Below are 14,112 nucleotides of genomic sequence, written 5' to 3' on the forward strand. Positions count from 1 at the left end.
TGATTTCTCCTATTTTTTTCTTGTATCCTGAACGCAACACGTGACGTTTTGCTGGCAACAGGTGGATTACAACTATATAATTAGCTTTAAAAAGATGTAATGGAGACAAAAATTTTGTAATGATCGGACTCCATTCGCAGTTTTTTTCAATTGAATCGCATGCGCATGCAACCGTGTCTGCAGTTAGGCTCTGAAGGAGAAAGAAGGAAACTCTCGGGAAAGCAAAAGCTGCTCAGACGCACGAGGAACCAGGAGAGTCGGTGTTGTTGGTGCGTAATGGTGCGAGTCGGGTGTAAACCAGCACGTGAACAGACTGTGGCGCTGCAGCCGTACGGCGGGCCTGCTGCTCTGTGAATTGCGCAAGGCGCAGCTGGAACGGAATCGGATGCGCTGGCACGCGGTCCAGCTGCTGCTGCTGCTGCTGTGAGACGAGATGCCAGAGCGTGACGCTGCGCATCCACAGTGCGCAGACGACTGCGTTAGGGGGAGACTTGCGCGCGCTTTGGAAGTAGTGATTAGTGGAGCACGCATGGCATCGACCCAGCAGCAACTTCCGAGCGAGAAAATCCTCTGGAGTTCTTGAAGGCAGAGAACGCAGACATCAGGAACCCGCGCGCCCGCCGGACGCCCTTGATGATGTAAGGGCGCGTCGTCTGCGTGCTCATTCCAGAAGTGCCAGCACTGCGGCGTCTTCTCTGAACATGGGACCCTTCAAACTCTGAAGGTAAGTAATGCTTCTGCCCTTACAGTTGTGTCGGATCTGCTTCCAGAGCGCACTGAAGAACCTCATTTGGATCTTTGCGCAGTTGAAAAGAGGCTCCTCTTCCATTTGCTCAATCTTCTGTTGTCAGCCTAAGGCTCTAAAGATGCTGGGTTTTTTTCTTCTGTAGGAACTTGTTTGGCTGAATCCTCCAGCTGTCACACACTTGTTGCAGGGTTCAGCCAAGTTACTGCAGGGACGTTTATCTCTAGGCAACAATAACCTGAAGCTCAGGTGCTGAAGCTGCACTAATTAGTCTTCAATGCAGCTAGGGCTCTGAATCCATAAATAGAAACAGAGGGTGTTGCTTTTCAGAAGCAAACCACTTCAGAGAGCAGACCAGATGGGAGCAGAGGGTGTTTTCTCCTACTTTGAGAGGTGATGCGTTTCCTGTGAAGTTGTAGGGAAAAGTGCAGAAGGTGCAGCTCAAAGCTGGACCTGCATAATAACCTGTGGGAAGCGGCGCTCTCGATGGGAGTTTGCCTCGGCCACAAAATGACTCGTGATTCAGCCTGGGCTGCTGAATTAAACACGGGAGAGGTCGGGCTTATCTTGCTCACTTGACTTTTCCTTCAATCAGCCCCCTGTTGTCACATACAGGCGGCAGCTGTTTTCACTCTGGTGATTGAAGGTGATTTTCTCCTGCCACCCCCAGAGCTCCAGGGATTAATGGGCACCTTTGAATGCCAGCTTCACCCCGGTGTTATCTGCTGGTGGATTTGCCTGTCTGGACACACAAGAGCTGCATTTGCTGTGGATGTTTCTGTGCAGCAGCCTGACTTAACTCCCCCTATTTTGAATATAGCAACAAGCTTGCTTTTGTGCACTTGAGCATCCAGGTCAGCGTGTGATTCAGAGGATGCAAATGAGGCGAGCATCACCGCACGAGCACAGAAAAGCCGCGTTTCCCTGGCCGCTGCTGCTTTGTTTGATCATCCGTCACCTCGGAGTCACCCATGGCCTGCACCATCTCGCACATCCAGCAACAGCGGATTTGTTCTCGACTCGGAAGATGCGGTGCTTCCAATGGGCCGGAATTCAAAGGGTTTGGAAGAGGCTGCACTTTGCTGGAAGAATCCTCTGGAAGAGACGGACAAAGACAACCTCTGTGTGCCTGTTCTTCCTCTCTGCAGCCGCAGTGCCATTACCTTCATCCTCATCACCTCCTGCCGCCTCATTCATCTCCCTCTGCCGCACTTTTAAAGGCAGCCATAATAGGTCCTTTTGTGAAGATTACGGCTTCATGCCATCAGATCTGAGAGGGATATTTGAAAGCAGCACAACTCATGAAGCAATCAGCTAAAATCCACAAGGAGCAGGCTTTAATAATCCCAGAGAGCAGAGGGAGCTCAGACTTTTATTAAATTTCAATTTATCCAGTGCATCTGTGCACCATTAACTGTCTGCACTCAAGACACAAGAAGTTAGTTTGACTTTAACAGACCCGAAACCCGAAATAAGGGAGTTAGCAGGCGAGCAGCGTGGGCAGAGCTCGGATCGGATCTAGGTTGACTCCCACTCAGTTGGCAGAACACAGCAGTATTGGGATTTTCACATTAAAGGAGGATTTCTGTTTCTTCTCTTTAGGTTAACCAGGTCACTTCAGGCATCTGTCTGTTTCTGAAAGATCCGTTCCATTGAAAATGCAGTTTTGGGTGTTTTTTTTTTTAATTTAACACCGTCTTGTAGCATTTTTCTCACAATGGAGGACACATATGTGGAAAATTAGGCTCAAAATTGAGTTTTTCTTTATTCAAATTGTTGTGAATCAGGAGCCCATGAAAAAATGCTGTTGGAAAAAACTTTATTGAGGGATGTAGAAGCCACTACGGCAAGCCACAAGCTCCCTGCCCCGCCCCAATCTGAAGATCCATGAACGTCTTTGTTTTCCTGCTCCGAGCTGGAATCTGGATCTAACCTGGACGGCTGGATAGATCTGATGTTGCTCGCCGTTTTTGTTGCACCGCCAATGTTAGGTTGGGGGTGTGAGGGGCTGTAAGCTAGAGGGAAAGAGTGTAAACAGATGGATGATGACAAGCGGCGGGCTTATTCTGCACCAACAGCCCCGCCCACAACTCAGAGGTGAATTTCTAATGAATTCCTGCCGCTCTGAAGAAACTTTGATCTAGAAAATGACAGGTTTAAAAAGTGCGTTCCAGTTGAAATACTGGCTTGAAGGAGATTTGGTGGATGGGGGGGGAGATCAGCGGGGTCGAAGATCGTCTACCTAAAGTCGACTAAATTCAATAAAAAATGTATTTTTTCTGCAATAAATGTAGGGAAATATCCGTAAAGGGAGTAAAAGGATTGAGCGGCATCATGCTGTGCCTGGAGTTCTGGGGGTTTGCTTCTGCAATGGATGATAAGGCACAGGAAACAAACATGAAGTCATTCAGGTTTCCATATTTTAACTGAACTGTAAAAAACTGAAACTGTACTGTATTAGGGAGGACTATGTAAACAGGAAGACGGCGTGCTGGTTAAAAGCTGGAGTGGGGGCAGCATAGGAGGTGGAGGCCGAAACTTCTAGCGCTCTCAGACAAAGACAAGTTCAGAATGACTGTTGAATGAAACCGAAGTGCAGCTCATTGAGCGACATGCAGGAGGAAATGAACCAGATCAGCTCAAAGCCAATGAGGGGTTTTATGTTAGCCCACAGACAGCTGCACAAACCTGTTATGATCTTTTTTGGTATTCTGCCCCCCCTGCTGCACATGGCGTGGTATTTTACAAATGTATGAAGGATTCCCACGAGTGCAAATTTAGATTGAAGTTTCTTCAACAACAGGATGTGAAATGTTTGACTTCTGCATCGCAGCGAAGCCCGGTGAACCCTGACTGAGGCGTGTGCTGAAGTTTACAGCGGTTGCACGCAGCAAGACGCTGCCTTTGCACAATTACTGTTACGCAACCCACTTGTGTGTCCTGATCTTCACACACATGAGCTCTGCAGCTGATTCACCAAAGAAAGAGGTGATTTAAAAAAAGTCAGAAAACACTCTGGGCGGGCGTGCAAACCTTCCCGTTCTTCTCATCTGACATACCGAGACACCTTTTCCTGTATTTGTCTTGAAGCGAGCGCTCACATCTGCTTAAAGGACAGAGGTTGAAGCAGGAAGCCGCAGAACAAAAGCTCCGACAGCTCAGTGTGACACGGCGAGGGCTTTCTGTGGTGGGGAGGAGGGCGTGAGCCGCTGCCGAGCGCCCTTTCCACATTTACCTTCAAGCTTTTCATGGCTCACAAGAGTCCTAAAAGAGGTCCGGAAACTGCTTTTTGAACTTTAAAAACGGCCCTATTTAACTTGTAAAATACAAGACGAGTTGATTCTAATAGCACTTTCTTTTTTTTGGTTTTCATTCATCTTCTGATCCAGGGAGCCAATTTATTTCGTGCTGGTTTGCGGCGCCTTCCGTCTGCGAAACCAGGGTTCGAATCCGGGCTGCTCCCTATTCCCTTCTCTGCTGCTGTGCCGGTCCCAAGCCCGGATAAATTGAGAGGGTTGCGTCAGGAAGGGCATCCGGCGTAAAACATTGCCAAGTTAACCATGCGACTCATCCTCGAAAGAGAGGTTGTTTCGCTGCGGCAACCCCTGATGGGAGAAGCCGTAAGAGAAAGAAAGAGTCATCTTCTGATCCGTTTGTTCGCTCTTGGGGTCACGGGGCTGCGGGAGCCCATCATGGCCACTTGTGGGCGAAGGCAGGGGACGCCCTGGACAGGAGGCCAGTCGGTCGCAGGGCCACCATCACACATGTAGAGTAACCAATGAAACTATCGAGCATGTTTTTGGATGGTGGGAGGAAGCCGGAGTCCCCGGAGAAAAGACGCATGCACAACATGAGAACTCCACACAGAAAGGTGCCCCATTGGTGTGTCTGATTCCGGTCCCCCATCTGGGACTTGAACCGGGGGCCTTCTTGCTGTGAGGCAACCACTGCGCCACCGTGCAGCCCTATAGTCCTTTCTGCTACGTTGAATTTGTCCTCCTTCCTGAGCAGAAAGTCTTTTCCGTGTTTGACCGGCTCTCTTCCTGCCTCCCAGCACTTTGCTTTATCTCCCGTTTTTGCCATTCCTCATCTCCGCCCCCCCCCCCCCCCCCCCCCCCCCAAGGAAACAACTGTGGCTGCTAATCTCTGTTTGCAGCAGTGCCCCCCCCCCCCCCCCCCCCACCACCACCGCTGTGGCTGTCTGCTTGTCCAGGGAAAAGGAAACGTTTCTTTTCCTCCTCTCAGAAGCCTGCAGTCTGTAAATAGGGGCTGTCAACAACCCCTCTGGAGGACTTTATCTGCCCCATCGTGTAGCACCCTTCAGTCCACTTCCTGAGCCAAAGAGAGGCTGTTGGGTGAAAGATAACAGCTGTGTGGATGTGATATGAAGAAGTGTGGGTTTTTTGCAGCCAGGTATGAACAGAAAGATAAATTATTGTCAAAAAAGTCTGCATCCTTGCTCCACTTTTGAGCTCGTTTTGCAGACTGATTTCCTCTCTGCTTTCCAAAAATGTCATGTGTGCCAGGATAAAAACATTCAGTGGTCTTTAGCCTTAATTAACCCACTTCTTGGTTGAGTTTTTGTCCTGTCTCAGCCGCGTTCTCTGTTGATGAACCATCAGGTTCTCGGTTTTCTGTCGTTCATCTTCTGATTTTCATCTCTTCATCAGGTTCTTGCTTTGTTCTCTTTTGCTTTCTGAAATCAAGTTTTGGTTCTTTTGTTTTTAGGATTTACGTCTGCCACTTAAATCCCAATTTTTGACAAGTTGAACTAGAAGGGTGATGAAAACAAGTCAAAAACGTACACGATTTTGGAATAAATAACGGTTTTTACGTTTGTGGGTATTGACCAGTCATTCCGGTCTGTTTGGTACCGATTAAAACTTAGTAGGAGCTGCAAAGTCTTTTCTCACCCTTTAGGAGAATTTGATACTACTTTGCATTCCTTACATAAATATGTATTTTAATAATAAACACGAGTTATACTTCTTTTTTGTATGAATAAAAACAGAACTATGAAGAGAAACTTGCGTTTTCTCAAATCTTAAACTGTTTTTTTTTTACTTTTGACAGAAGTTCATATGACTTCCTTTTCAAAATGTGTCAAACAGGATCTTCTCGGTGCAGCTAATGTTCTCCTACAAAAGATTTTCAACAATTCAAGCCGAGAATGGCATCGCCACAGTGGTGACTTACTACTGCTGTGAACCTGAACGTAAACAGGAATTCATTGGTTTATGGTCCATCTGTAGCAACCAGGGCCTCTTGGTGTCGGCAGGCGTGTTAAACTTTCACATCCTTTATTTTACTCTTAGGTGCACCTCACCCATATTGTTATAATCTTAGCAAATCTAGTTAGTTAACCTTACTTTAGCAAACCTTACTTTTAAAAATAACTGTTATTTTATTTTTCTTCAGCCACAACGGAGGGCTAAAAGAGCCTCACATTGCAGACCCCTGGACCACAGGATGGACTGACCTAAACAGGAAATGGCAGCCAAAAGGGGGCACCAGCCGGTGATTTAATACGATCTGGCCAAATGCAGAGGGGTGTGTCAGGAGGGGGGCATCCAATGTTAAACTAAGGACAGATCAATCGTGTGAATCCATCAGTCTCTCATAGCGGATTGGTCTCGGCCTGCATGACCTCCATCAGAGCTGTTGACCCACTGACACACTCTGGCAGTAGAGTTTGTTCTGTGGCCTTGTTCTTCTGTTTTCTGTGCCGAATGGGCGTGGCCTCTTCGGGGAAGGTCCCGCCCACTCACACTTAGGGTTCTGAGGATTCAGGCTCAGTGCCTCTGAGTTCTCCGGACAGTGGGTTATTTAATTACTAAGGCCTGATGGAGCCTTTGTTTGATTTGTCCGGCGTCTGGCTCATTCTGCTGCACTGTATCCACACTACAGGGTTCTGGAGGAAACTTTTCTACGGTTGGTGAGAGAAGATTAGCAGGACGTGGATGAGGAGAGAGGGTGATGTTGTAGACAGAAGTGAAGGATTTAAAGGAGGAGCTTTGAATCAGGCTGGAGGAGGCAGCAGAGATGAAGATGTTGAGCTTCTCTTTGGGAGGAACAGTGATGATGTTGGGAAAAGGATGCTGAGGTTGGAGATGCCAGGAAAAAGACCAAAGAGGAGATAGAGAAGGAGGACACGAGGGAGGGAGGTTGGAGTGAGAGTGGATGTGGAGCAGCTGAAAGATAAAGAACCATAAGACAGTGAAAAAGTGTGAAAAGTGACATTTGCCTCCGTTATATATATTACACTGGAGCGTCCGGTGGATCGTGTCGGGGTCCTCGCGTCAGAGGCCGTGACATTTTCATTCACGGCGAAGCAGAAGCACAGTCCGCTCTGCCAGGATGGACCAAGCATCAGGCAGACTCCCTCCATCCCCGCTGCGGCCCACGCCGCCCCTCAATCTGTCTGATCGATGACCCCGGGGTCATCGTCACCTAGCAACCGCAGCGACTCCAAAGCCGGCGCAGCGCTGGCCACTTTCACAGAGCTGAAACGCACAGAGAGCGACACGATGCAGAAGAAGGGAACTCTGAAGGACAGGTCTGTCCTGGATTCCCCGAAGGCTTCCAGTACTGTTCTCTGTCCCGCTGCAAAGCATCCCTGTCAGAGAGATGAAACATTAGGATGAAATGTCAGGAGAGCGTCATCCCGAAGACGAGAACAGCCTGTGCCGCAGTGGTGGACCAGACAAAGACAGAGGGACGGTACCGGTGTTTGCATGCTCGCCGTTTCTGTCAGAGTCTGGGGCCTTTGTGCATCAGCCCATGAGGACAAACTGCTCTGAGGGGAAACTAGAAAGTAGAAATGACACACACGCCCACTTTATCCCACCTGCTATCTTGTGGGGTCCAGATGACCCCACCCTTACATTGACGTGTTCTCCCTACCATGACAAAGGTGGATGAAGGTGGAAAGATTTCATGTAATCCATGGACACCAGTGAAGATCACAAATCATTGAAGACAAAAGGTTCAGAGCACTGTCTAGTGGGTCCAGATGACCCAACACCCAACGTTAACATGCCTAGGATAGCACAAGGGTTATATCCTCGCTTTAGGACTACAACCTTTGATGTCCTAAAAAAGCTATAGCAAAAATCACAAAACAATATTAGTGAATTAAGTTTAAAGAAGAACTATAGCGAAAATAAGAAAAAATTGTCAAAAAAAGAAATATATATTTTGAAAAACAGAAAAAAATTATATGTAAAAAAAAAATCATAAAATAGTTGTTCTTTGCTTTTATAGTTAGACATCAGAACAAAAACATTTAAATGAAAATTACGGAAACGATCACTCTCGTTTTGTTAATAAAACAGAATTTGCTTTCATAATTTTTTTTTTAATGTAAAAACAAATTTCTTTCTTTTAACAACTTATTTTCGTAAACTGAACCTCTGTCTATTTTCTTAATTTCCCGAAAACGTGACACTTTTATTTTGAAAACAGCATCATTAGTATCACAGTCTTTGGGTATTTAAATACTAAACATTCTGCAAAACCTAAAATGGAATGGACGTTGTTTCAGACTCCGCCCTCTGGCTCTGTTAGTCACGGGTGTAAATAAAGTTACATTTTCAACCTGTCCTGCTGTCGTTTCGGCTCCTCTTCATCACAGTCACTTCCTCTGTCTTCACGATGACTGGACGCCGTTCAGACTGAAGCACTGAGATGGCGTTTCTCTCCATTTCTCAGTGTTTCCTCGCTCAAGTGAGCACGGCGGTGACGGCTACTGAAGCCTGTAATCGAGGGCGTCCGCCCACCGCGCTGCGGCAGAGGCAGTGTGGGGCGGTGGCCCACTGTGTCAGGCAATCACCCCACTGTCACACTAACCCAAGGACGACAATAAAAAGCCACGGGCCGTAGGGGGCTGAGCTGATGGGGATTTAGAGGCTAAACTTGGTTGCTGAGCGTTGCTTTTTGTCTAATCAGCAATCAATGATGATGCAATAAGCAGGAGCTCTCTAATAACTGAAAGCATAGAGTTGTGCATGTTCACAGAAGGAACAAGGAGGATGCAGGCTTCCTATTGCTTGGTGGTTGCATTCCAACATCAGCATCTTGAAAAAGCGCTACGCATATTTCCAATGACTGCCAGCAAGTCACGCCAACACCACAACGAAGAACCATGTATTACTTCATTACTACCTGGACATATAAGTGATATTTAACAGGGCTGTGTTCAAATACCTGGATATTCGGGATTTCTGTTCCCCAAAATACAAATATTTGCTGATTCCCCATCTTTATAAATCTAATCTAGACTGTTGTAAGAACACACATCAGCCTCTAAAAGAAAACGTTCGACTTTAGGTGCATTAACTAAACAAACCAAACGTGCTGCTGTCACTGGAAGTAAAACAACTTCAAAGTAAGAGTCAGTGAAGCTTCTCATTTTCAAAATAAAAGTGTCACGTTTTCGGGAAATTAAGAAAAATAAACATCCACAGTCAGAGGAAGTGCACGGTGGTGCAGTGGTTAGCGCTCTTGCCTCACAGCAAGAAGGCCTCCGGTTCAAGTCCCAGCTGGGGGACGTGAAAAACTACATCGATGGGGGACCTTTCTGTGTGGAGTTTGCATGTTCTCCCCGTGTATGCGTGGGTTTTCTCCGGAGACTCCGGCTTCCTCCCACCATCTAAAAACATGCTTCATAGGTTGATTGGTCACTCTAAATTGTTCCTAGGTGTGAGTGTGAGAGTGAATGGGTGTGTGTTTGTGGACATTCTACCCTGCGACAGACTGGCGACCTGTCCAGGTTGTCCCCTGCCTTCGCCCACAAGTGGCCAGGATAGGCTCCAGCAACCCCGTGACCCCGAAAGGGAAAAACGGTTAAGAAAATGAATGAAGAAAAATAAACTGAGGTTCAGTTTACGGAAATAAGTTGTTAAAAGAAAGAAATTTGTTTTTACATAAAAAAAAAACAATTATGAAAGCAAATTATATGTTATTAACAAAATGAGAGTTTCCGTAATTTTCATTTAAATATTTTTGTTCTAATGTCTATCTATAAAAGCAAAGAACTACTATTTTATGATTTTTACATATAATTTTTTCTGTTTTCAAGTTTTAAATTTAAGTATATGTATATATTTTTGTTTTGTTTTGTTTTTTTTAATTTCGCTATTGTTTTTTTACTGAATTCACTAATATTGTTTTGTGATTTTTGCTATAAATTCTTTTTATTGTTATCATAGTTTTTACTGAATTTTCTATAATTTTTTTAATTTTTAGTATAATTACCTGCTGAGTTCAGTAACCCTTGTGCTATCCTAGGCACTTTAACATTGGGAGTGGGGTCATCTAGACCCACTAGACAGTGCTCTGAACCTTTTTTCTTCAATGATTTGTGATCTTCACTGGTGTCCATGGATTACATGGAATCTTTCCACCTTTATCCACCTTTGTCATGGTAGGGGGGACACGTCAATGGAAGGGGGGGGGTCATCTGGACCCCATAGGATAGCACAAGGGATAAGGACACGTTTGCACCTCGCATCCCTCGAAAAGGCTGGTTCACTCTGAGAGGAGGACCAATGACATTAGTGGTTTCTGTGGAGTTTGTGTTTTAACAGCAATGAGTTTTTGTGACGTTTTTGAGATTATTTATGGCGAGTTACTGAAAAACCTTTGTTTTTCTGGGGTGTTTTGTTGACGGTCCGCTCTGCAGCTTCACATCAAGGAAAACTGCGGCTTTAACTCGTTTTCTGCATCACCTCAGACAAAAATAAGCAGCCGATAAAAGTCAATACAACGACATCCAATGTTCGTTTCGGTGTTGTTTGTGGCTCAAGTACATTGGAAGAACCAAACAGACTGGGGATATCGTGATGAGCACGTGAACAAAACGGATCATCTATCTATGACACGGATACATTTTATCTGCAGCTCGTCTTATAGTTTTCATGAGTAGATGAGGTTATTTACGTATGTATGGTTGTCATGTCGTGTTTTGTGTGCGACATGAAATTTGATGAAGGAAAACATAAACTTGTTTTTTGTTTGTTTTTTGTGCATTAATGGTATATGAGAACTGGACTGAGTGACCCCGCCCCCCTGACGTACTCAACAGGAAGTAGCCGCCAAAATCCCATGGACTTCTGTAGAGAAATAAACAGCCGTTACTCTGACATTCTTACCCTGAAAACCTTATTTGAAAATGTTCTTGATAATCCTCATGTTTATTTCATGATTCTTTTTCTTTATTTCAAGTAATTTATAAACTGACCACCAATTCGATGCCCCGGATGGGACAATAGTTGCCTTATAAACGTTGATTCAGACCCACTCGGACCAATCACTGCCGTCTGGCTCCACATGGCAGTGGTGGCTGGAAGTAAAGCGTTTTCTTTTTGATGACATCACACTTAGTCAGTCCAGTTCTCTTATACGTCAATGTTTTGGTGTCCAACAACAGTTATTAAGCCTTCCTATTTGTTAATTACTCTAAATGATAATAGAACTCTGTCATAATTACTGAGTGCATCATTAAGCAGAAAAATGAAACGTTGACCTCTGACATCCACAGCATCCATTCTTCCATCTTGGCATTTTGTTTAGCTGATTTATTCCTCCTTTTGTCTTCAGGAAGTTCATTCCACTCAGACAGGAACAAGGGAAAAACAACAGAGGGGTGGAGAGTGAGAATGGAGCCGACGACCTCAGAACAGTCTGCCTCGGTGGATGAGCTGGTGGAAGGATGCATCCAAGCCTTCGGTTTGTCATTTCAGTTTTTTCTAAAATCAAACGGGCTTTAGTTAACAGATTTGTCTAACCTGAAAACAATCGTCTTATTGTCCATTTAATCCCCCTCTGCTACCTGTTTTTAGACGACAAGGGCACTTTAAAGGACGACTCTTTGGTCCGCATGTTCCTCATGATGCACCCTTGGTACATCCCCTCCACTGAAATGGCTAAAAAGCTTGTGCTCAAGTATCCTTTAATCATCCAGTATGAAAGCTGACCTCAGTGTTTGTTTAGGAGCCATGAGCTCACTGACTGACCAAACTGAAGCGCACCTTGACCTGCGACTCAGATCTCAAGAGGAGACCTGCTCTTCAGAGCGCCGCACCAAGATATGTCACCTCATCAAGTACGAAACCGTCATACCGGCCTTAGATTTGTCCCATCTGCTTTTCGGTTTGCTCCTTCTTGCTGATTGTTGTGTTCTGTGATTCCTGAAGTTAGTTTTAGACTCAAATCAATTGTTATCCTGTGAAGTCAGACTTATTTTGATAGAGGGGATGTGTGTCGTCAATCATCTGCCGGTCTCTTCCCCTTTGGCCTTTCCTCCAGGTACTGGATTTCTGAGTTTCCCGCAGAGTTCAATCTGAACCCGGAGCTGGCAGACCAGATCAAAGACTATAAAGACCTCCTGACCACCAAAGGCAATGAGAGTCAGAGTCAGCTCATTGATCTGGACAGTGTGTGAGTGATGGCCATTTTAGATGGTGACCTGATCCTCCCTTTTTTGTTGCTTTGGTTATCTTTTGACTTTCAAACGGCAGCTGAGGTGTTAAAAGCAAGTAGCTTCTTGGCAAACGTGCAGCTTTAACTTTTTCTTTCCTGGTGATCCAGCAGACACACAAAGAAAAGAAAACTGTGTTGTTTTAACCCTTTCAGGCCATCCTATAAGTGGAAACGTCAAGTGACTCAACGTGTCCCGTCAGTGTCCAAAAAGAGAAAGATGTCCCTCCTGTTTGACCACCTGGACTCCTGCGAGCTGGCCGAACACCTGACCTACTTGGAGTATAAATCCTTCTGCAAGATCCTGGTCAGTTTGAGTGCAGCATGAGTGTTAGCCTTACAGGTTTCAGGTACTACGCAGTGTATGGCTCACAAGTCACAGGCTCACTGTAGTTGCTAAGCAACGGAGAATAACACAATATTCCCCTGCATAGTCATTTTTTGTTTTGTTCTTGAGTGTTACTTTTTGAGGTACTGAGGAAAAATTTAGGCTCAGAATTAAAGTCACTTACATTTCCCTTTTTAGCATATGTCATATATACAAATTTGTGAAGATGTCTGTCTGGTCTGCACCTTTTTGATGTGTTTGCACCGTGACTGCTGTGGGAGGCGGGCAGTTCGTTTATGGCAGAACTTCACATAAGGCAATTATCAAGGAGAATGGAACTAGCAGAAGGGTCATTTATTCCATTTTGGCCTCCATTTAGTTGTAGAAAGTGGAGCAGGAGTCCATACGTGGCAGATGTGGGTGCAGAGTACCAAAGGGGCAGCAAATGCACGCTTTAAGGCTTCAAATGCAAACCAGAGCCAGACAGAGACCAAGATAAGAGCAGAGAGAAACACAAGAAAGGCATTTAGGAGCTCCAACTGTCCAAAATAAAGAACTGTGGCTCCTCGGCTGCTGTGACAGAACTTAGTTGTTGCTGCATATTCAGTAAAAGACGGTTATCAACTTACATTTCATTTGAAACCCATCAAATACAAACATGCCCCAAAAGTGTGATATTTCATCATTGCAGTTTTAAGTTTTCGAGGAAGACACTTGTGTCACCGTCCTAGCACAGCTCTGGAATGCCTGTTTATGCTTTCCAATGTCTGCCTTGTCCTCCCAGTTCCAGGACTACCACAGCTTTGTGATGCATGGCTGCACCGTGGACAACCCTATCCTGGAGCGCTTCATCACGCTCTTCAACAGCGTTTCGCAGTGGATACAGCTCATGGTGCTCAGCAAGCCCACGGCGCCGCAGAGGGCCGCTGTCATTTCCCATTTCATCAGAGTGGCACAGGTCTGTCCAGCTTTGGGGAAGTGGTGGGGCTCGGGGGGCAAGACAAACATGGCAAAGAAAACTATTGAGCAGCAGTCGTCCAGACATCAAATGACATATTAAACATACATGTTCACTCTGTCCTGTCTAAATTAATACTGAACTGACTTTAGTCAATTGTGTATGTATGCCAGCTTAACAGACGGCTTAGCTAACAGCGGTTTTAACCGAGGAGTGTTTAAAGTCACCAGAGGAGGGTGAAGATCAGCCTCCAGGAAGAAACCATATGAAATCTATGGAAATAGAACCCAAACCCTTTTTGAAGGGACCTGGTGGTGAATGCCAACATTAAGGCCACCATGGCTTTCTGCATCAAAGTTGCGCCACAAACGTGTGTTACTTTTTAGCAAGGCAAAAAAGACACACAACTACCAATAAGTTGGCGGTATTGGCGACAAATTCGGCTGATATCCACAGTGTTTGTTTCACACCATAGTTTTTAGGATTGGGAAGCGATTATATTGTGGTGACAGACACAGCCCATTGTGTGTTTTCTACGTGATGGTCTCAAAGTGTACAGCGTTTTCTAACTTATTGGGGCCAAAACTAAAAACTTCTAAAAGA

At 45.4% G+C, this 14,112-nt stretch overlaps 1 protein-coding gene across 5 annotated transcripts in view; it reads left to right on the forward strand.

Annotated features, from left to right (window-relative positions):
- Positions 1-234: 234 nt before the first annotated feature.
- LOC101160849 (RAS guanyl-releasing protein 2) overlaps positions 235-14,112 on the forward strand; it is a 49,097-nt gene continuing 35,219 nt past the window's right edge. For 2 of the 5 annotated variants that reach the window (XM_011487812.4, XM_011487811.4), the window contains exons 1-7: positions 235-724; positions 11,345-11,473; positions 11,587-11,689; positions 11,793-11,849; positions 12,053-12,184; positions 12,380-12,530; positions 13,336-13,509. In XM_011487812.4, coding sequence (XP_011486114.1) covers positions 11,404-11,473; positions 11,587-11,689; positions 11,793-11,849; positions 12,053-12,184; positions 12,380-12,530; positions 13,336-13,509 — 687 coding nt within the window. In that variant the 5' untranslated portion in view covers positions 235-724; positions 11,345-11,403. Of the gene's footprint in view, positions 725-2,682; positions 2,843-6,573; positions 6,677-11,344; positions 11,474-11,586; positions 11,690-11,792; positions 11,850-12,052; positions 12,185-12,379; positions 12,531-13,335; positions 13,510-14,112 lie in introns of those variants that run through there. The other 3 variants (XM_078936448.1, XM_020711855.3, XM_078936449.1) reach the window with 2 other exon arrangements.

Source organism: Oryzias latipes, chromosome 18, assembly GCF_053564925.1.
Source record: "Oryzias latipes strain Hd-rR chromosome 18, Olatipes_Hd-rR_3.1".
NCBI classification, from domain to species: domain Eukaryota; kingdom Metazoa; phylum Chordata; class Actinopteri; order Beloniformes; family Adrianichthyidae; genus Oryzias; species Oryzias latipes.